This window comes from Coloeus monedula, assembly GCF_965178545.1.
Source record: "Coloeus monedula genome assembly, contig: HAP1_SCAFFOLD_672, whole genome shotgun sequence".
NCBI lineage: Eukaryota > Metazoa > Chordata > Aves > Passeriformes > Corvidae > Coloeus > Coloeus monedula.
In genome coordinates this window covers 21,786-28,311 of record NW_028120306.1, presented here as the reverse complement: position 1 = coordinate 28,311, position 6,526 = coordinate 21,786, and the positions used below count along the sequence as shown (strand labels likewise).

Here is a 6,526-nt window from a genome sequence, read left to right as displayed (position 1 = left end):
ACTCCCTCGCCGGGGGTCACTCCTCCAGCACAGCCCGCTCCCCGCGCCCGCCCCCCGCCGCCGCCGCTCCCGCTCTGCCGCCCCCACGGCCCCTCAGCGCCCCCGGCCCCTCCGGGCCCCGCCCCCGCCCAATCCTCGCCCAGCCCCGCCCGTCCCGCGGCTCCCCATTGGTGGCGCGCGCTCCGCCCCCTGTCCCGCTGCGCGCGCGGAGCGCTCGGCCGTGCCCTGGGCAGCGGCGGCCGCGGGGCCCGCGCGGAGCGGCCGTTCCTCCGTGGCTGCGCCGCCAGCACGGCCGGCAACGCGGGCGCGCAGAAGGCGCTTCGGCCACCGGGCAGGAGGGATCACCGCAGAAACCCAAACGTTCTGCAAGAGCGGGAATTGGTGTCCAAGGACATAGTTTACACCTGCACTTGGCTCGCAACATCCCCCTGCAGCGCTACGGGCTGGTTACTTTAGGCGGCCACAGAGCCCTTAAAGGGAACTGGGCCGCCTTGACTTGTTAGCAAAGCGGCCACAGAGTCCCTAAATCAGACTGGGCTGCCTGGAGTTGTTACTAAACCCCCCCCATTGCACTGACCGTTCTGTGCAATTTCCAATGGCCCCGCAGAAAAAGACCTGGGGGTGGTGGCCAAGAGCTGCTGAACACAAGCCCAGGTGTGCCCAGGTGGCCAAGAAGGACATTGGCATCCTGGCCTGCGTCAGCAACGGTGCGGCCAGCAGGACCAGGGCAGTGACTGTCCGTCCCCCTGTTTTGGGCACCGCTGAGGCCCCACCTCGAATCGTGGGGTCAGTTTTGGGTCCCTCACTGCAAGGAAGACTTTGAGGTGCTGGAGCGTGTCCAGAGAAGGGAATTGAGCTGGGGCAGGCTCTGGAGAGTCTGAGGAGAAGCGGCTGAGGGAGATGGGGGGGCTCAGCCTGGAGAAAAGGAGGCTCGAGGAGGACCTTCCCTCTCTCTCCAACTCCCTGGAAGGACACCGGCTTGGGTGGGGATTCCTAACCACAAGGTATCTATCCCATGATCTTTTGCGCCAAAAAGATTGTCACCGTATCTTTAGGATTTGGCAGCCGGGAAACCTTGGGGAGGATGGAGAGCTTTGCTTTAGGGCACGCGTTTTTAAAGGCTGCCCAGGCAGTCGCACATCGTGCAAAAGGTGTACGCTCTGCGCGAGACTTACGGGCATCCTGGAATTCAGTGACTGCGGTGTAAAACTGCCTGCTTCCCTTCCGCCGGCGGATCGGGGCAGTCGCTTGCGTGGTTGCTGCGGGAGCTTTTGTGCATTCGGCTTCGGGACTTTGCTAGGCTGCAATTCGGCAATGTGATCGAATGTGCCTGCTTTCCCTGCCTGCTTGCCGCTCGGGAATGCACAGACGGTGCACGGTGTGCCGCCTGGAGCCGGGGCTGTGTCCGCCGTCCCCTGAGTGCCCGGGGAATCGCTCCCTTTGCTCCGTTGTGTCCGAGCCGCCGCCGCCCCCGCCCCGCTGAGGGGCCAAGCGTGCAGCGGAGCGCCCCCTGCCGGCCGCGAGTGCCCCCGGCCCCGCCCCCCGCCGGCCGCGCGGGATCCCGGCCCCGCCCCGCGCCCGCCGCAGCCGCCAGCGGCCCCTGCCGGGCGTGGCCGTAACTGCAGCAAAGGGCAAACCCGGCCCTGGGCGGGGGAGCCTCCTGGGCGTGTGCTGCGGTTTGTTCTGTGCATATTCTGTACTAAAGAACTGCTACTCCTTTCCTGCATTTTTTCAGTCCCATAATTTTCGAAGTTACAATGATTTGGAGAGAGCGGTCTTCTTGCCATTCCAGGAAGGTTCCCACTTCCTTAGCAGACATTTAACTTTTAAAACAGGACACTTTGTTAAAAAAAACCAAACCAGGGAACATTTCATGATCTCATGTACTACATGATTTCACGTCTAAAGAAACTGGGCTGTCTGCCCTTTTCTTCTCAGCCAATGCATTCCTCTGTCTTCAAGTACAAAAGCAACAAAGTGATTATAGGTAACAGTGGCAGAATATGCTGTGTTACTGTCACAGGGCCTCCCGGCTTACTTCACCAGCTCCTGTCTGTTGTTTGCTGCTGCCCAGTGAAGAAGAGTCACATTTTCTTTTTCTGGTTGGCGAACAGCATATCCTGCTTCTACCAGTTCTTTGCACCGCTCTGCCATTCCATACCTTAAATGAGACAACACCAATTTACTTACCATTTGTTAAATAGCCTCCAGTTTGGAGACAGTCGCATCCTAAAGAAAAAATACATCTCAATAAGCATCACCCAGCAGTTCCTACTTGAGCAGATTCCACACTGCATTCAATGGAAACCTTGTAAAAAGAGTGGGGCTGTGCCTTGAGGAGTAGAAACTTCTACTTAACAAATCTGTCTGAAATGCTTTTGGTTTATTTACAATAGTAGCTGTAAGTCATGTTTCTTCTTCCACTTCAGGCAGAAAATGAAACTGAAGATGTTTCCTCTGTAAAAAAGGAAGCTTTGTAACAATGGACCTCCCGCTCCCGGAGGAAACGTGCCACGGCCCTTGGAGAATTGGCAGTCACCGCTCACAGGCCATCGGAAAAGGGATAATTGTAACCCCCAGCTCAGCCTCCAGACCAGGGCTGACACACAGGACTCTCGCCATCCCCTCACGGTGGGATCCTAGCTGGAAGCATCACGGCTTGGGTCAGGACTTTGGGTAGAGACTTGGAGAGCCATTCAGGGCACAAGAGGGTTGGCAGCCCTCAGAAAAGAAAAGAAAAATGAAAGAGCAGGCGCTCTTTATGAAAAAACCCTTTTTTTTACCGACCCCTGTTTCGGTAGGTCACGGCAGTAGACAGAAGGTAGCACAGATTTGTAGCTGGCACCCGGGCCTGTTCCTGTAACGAGACTGGTTACTGCACTTTCCATCTCCATCAGTTGTTTTTAGGGTAGAGGAAGATATCTGGGAGGGGCACAATGGGCCCAACACCATGGGAGCAAGTCCAGGATGTCAACAGCTTTCAGTTGTGCATGAGCAGGAAAGCTAAGAGACAAAGTCAGGCTTTTTTCTCATCCTGAAGGAGGAGAAGGGAAAATTCAGAGCTGACAAAAATATACCGTATTGGGGTGCACAAGTGCAGGGAGAACCCTCCCTTGCTGGCCAGGAGGTGCTACGAGCATTCAGTGATTCTTTGTTGGCATAGCAAAGTCTCCAGAAGGGAGCTGGGGAGAAATACCACTCCTTCCCCCCAGTGTTCTAAAGCTCTGGGCTACACGGTGCAACAAAGTTACCAAGAATCGCTCCGTTACATAACACAACTCCCGAATGTGAGACGGGGTTAGAGGCTGGTAACACCAGGGGGGTTCCCTTGGAGTCCCTAGGGATCACTTTCTCTGCCGCTCCTTCCTCTGCAGCGGGGGTCCCCTCACTCTCTTTCCCTGCCCCAGCGAGGGAGGCTGAGCCTGCTGGAGGTGTCCATCTGTCCCAGAGACATTTTTGGCATCTGCGCATCCCTGCGCAGCTCCTGTAGACGCTGCTGTCCCCTGAATCCAGGCAGACTGGGCTGCATTTGCCTGCTGCCAGTGTGAGGGGAAGAAAGAGCAAGAGTTCATTAGGGCTTGACCTGAAATGACATTTTGGTGCTTCTGCTTTTTGTCACAGCTTTGGAACCTGAGCAGCATCTCTGTCCCTGCCACCCACTGGCCCTTGGAATGCACACATGAGCCCACGTATCACTTCTGGTGAACCCAAGTGGCCGCGTCAGTTTGAAAGGGCAGCTGTTGTTTCACTGATGCATTTCTTGGCTGGTTACAGCCCCTCCGGCCTGTATTACAGCCTGTGCTTGAAGACACAAAACTGCCATGATGCCTTGAGGAAAGGCATCAAAAGCTTGACAAAGGCTGAAGGGAACACTCTGATTACCCCTTTTCCCAAGAGGGTTCTTTAGCTGAAGTTGCTAACCAGGACCAGACTTGACACCGCGGCATGGGCTTGTGGTTGTTTTATTTCTCGAGCCCTCAGTCCTGCGTGGGACTCGGTAACCGGGTGCTGCAGAGGCTCTGGCAAGGCATCAAAGACGCCTGCCCCGCACCCAAGGGTGGCGCAAGATCTCCTCCAGCGCTGGCCTGTCCGCGGGGTGCTTGGACAAACACCAGCGGATCAGATGTTGGCACTCTGGGGAGAGAAGCCAGAAAGCGCCGGTCACTTGCAGAAGGCTCCTGCCCAGCTGCTCCCGGTGCCCACAAGGCCCGGGCCGTGCTGCGTGTGCTCAGAGCTGTGCCGGCCTCCCGGCTGACTCTGCCCTTTGCGGGACAGTGGCACGGCAGGACACGCGCCACCTCCTTCAGCCAAGCGGGCCACACCGACCCTGTTGTCACGGGCCGCCGCCTGCGGCCAGCCCTTGAGGGCAGATGGGCCTCCCGCGGAGCTGCGTGAGGGCCACGCTGGGCTGCGCGGTGCCATCTGCCAAAGCCTGCCTTCTTGAGGCCGGACACCAACCTGGAGAGACCTGCTGCCAGAAGAAGAGCTGCCCCGACACGATGTCACGGTCCTCCTGGAAGGGCATGTTCCCGCAGACCATGACGTACAGCAGCACGCCCAGGGACCAGATGGTTGCCGAATGGCCGTGGTAGCAGCCAAGGCAGATCCACTCGGGTGGGCTGTACATGTGTGTTCCTAGGGGACACAGGCAGCGCTGTCCAGGCGCAGGCTGCTGGCTTCCAGAAGCAGGGGCTGCACCGGTGGCCACAACTTCTCCCCGAGGCCACCGGGCGTCCCCCAGCCAATTGGCCAAAGCCAGGAAACCATTCTGCAAGGCAAACAAGGCCAGCGGAGCAGCCCAAGCCCTTGCAGGCCTGCCAAGCCGAGCGGCCGGGGCCTGGCTTCGGCAGCCCCCCTCTGTGGGCAGGGCTGGCAGCCGGCTCCTGGGGCACAGCATCTGGCCCGTGCCAAAGGGCAGCCGGCAGCCGGCTGAATGCCGCACCCCGCAGCCCAGGAGGGAATGGGGCTGTGCAGTGCCTGGCACTGGGAGCAGGGCCCGGCCTGTGGGCTCACCGGCAAATTGCGTGAAGGCCTGCTCCTGGAGGAAGGTGCCGCAACCGAAGTCGATGAGCTTCAGGTCGCCGCTCTCCGGGTCCACGAGGAGATTCTCTGGCTTGATGTCCCGGTGCAGGACGCCGCAGGCGGTGCAGTGCCGCACGGCCTCCAGCACCTGGCAGAAAAGCCAGCGCGCCATCTCCTCGCACAGGAACCCCTGCTCCAGCAGGAAGGCCAGGAGATCCTGCGATGGCTCCGGACGCTCCATCACCAGCAGGAAGCTGTCAGGCAGCTCAAACCAGTCGAGGAGCTGGATGATGTTGTGGCAGCCAGAGCCCACCTTCTCCATGAGCACGATCTCCATGGGAACACGGGTGCCGTCGGGCTGTGAGGAGGAGACAGTGCCTCCAGCAGGCCTGATGCTGCCCTGTGCCTCCGCTGCCCCGCGCCTGGGATGCCCCAGTGCCCCCTTGGGCAGCCTCCCTGGTGCTTGGGCTTCCTCCCGCCCAGGGGATGCTTGGGGGGTGCCCCCCTGCCCGGCCCCACCACCGGTGTTCGGCATCCCCGGGCCCGCCGTGCTCCGGCTCGCACGCTGAGCCCACGCCCGCTCCCCCCGCCCTGCGCCGCCTCCCGCCCTCGGGGCCCGGCCTTATCCCTGCCCGCCGCGCCCCGCTCTGTCGCGGTGGCCCCGCTCACTCACCAGCTCGTACCACTGCAGGACGCTCTCCCGGGCCACGCGTTTGATGGCCACCTGCAAGCCCACGAGAGACGGGGCTGAGCTCAAGCCCTGCCCCGCCCCGCCCCTGGCCCTCCTCCCGCGCCCCGCCGTCCCGGCCACCTACCGGGCTCCCGTCCGAGAGGCGGATGCCCGAGAAAACGGTGCCGAAGCCACCGCTGCCCAGCTGCGGGCCCAGCTGGTACAGCTCCTGCAGCTTCTTCTTTTGCCCTGCGACCGAGACCGAGCCATCAGCCTTGCGCCCAGGGCCCCCCCGGCCAAGTGCCCGCGAGTGAAGCGGGCCGAGCCACCGCGGGCCACGTTGCTCTGACCTGCTTCCTGCTGCGCGCCGGGCAGCGGCCACCGCCTTGCAGCCGTCGGGCTGGCGAGCGGCAGAGCTGGGGCAGGGGAGCGCGCAGAGGCGGCTGCAAGAGCCGGAGGGCAGCGGGGCAGGGCGGCACCGTCGCTGTCCCCGGCGTCGTGGGCTGGACTCTGCTGTTGAGGACTGCCGGGGCTACAGCCCGAGGACTCGCACAGGGGGGTGTCAGGAGCAGCTGCAAACCAGAGAGGGGTTTTTTGAAGCCGTGGCCTCAGAAGCACTGGAAACAGCCAGAGACTCTGCTGCTCTCAAGCGCCCTGGCCTGGCCTGGGGATGCCCCTCAAGAGCCCCGAGGGAGCCTCAGACAGCTCCTCAGAAGATCTCACCTGCTACCAGAAAGGCCTTCCTGGTAGTCGGTGGCCGTCTCGGAGCAGCTTCCTGGAGATGGAGAAACCTCCTGGGTCCCTTGAGGGTCGTCTCCGCCACCAGGCACGGGC

At 61.2% G+C, this 6,526-nt stretch overlaps 1 protein-coding gene across 1 annotated transcript; it reads right to left on the bottom strand.

Moving 5' to 3' along the window:
• Positions 1–4,030: 4,030 nt before the first annotated feature.
• LOC309585855 (serine/threonine-protein kinase pim-1-like) lies at positions 4,031–5,900 on the bottom strand (the record flags this gene model as incomplete). The annotated part of the gene is made up of 5 exons (XM_082303686.1): positions 5,838–5,900; positions 5,696–5,746; positions 5,014–5,380; positions 4,459–4,635; positions 4,031–4,134 (listed from the first exon to the last, which is right to left on the bottom strand). The coding sequence occupies exons 3-5, from the start codon at positions 5,357–5,359 to the stop codon at positions 4,031–4,033; spliced, it is 627 nt and encodes a 208-aa protein (XP_082159812.1). The 5' UTR covers positions 5,360–5,380; positions 5,696–5,746; positions 5,838–5,900.
• Positions 5,901–6,526: the final 626 nt, after the last annotated feature.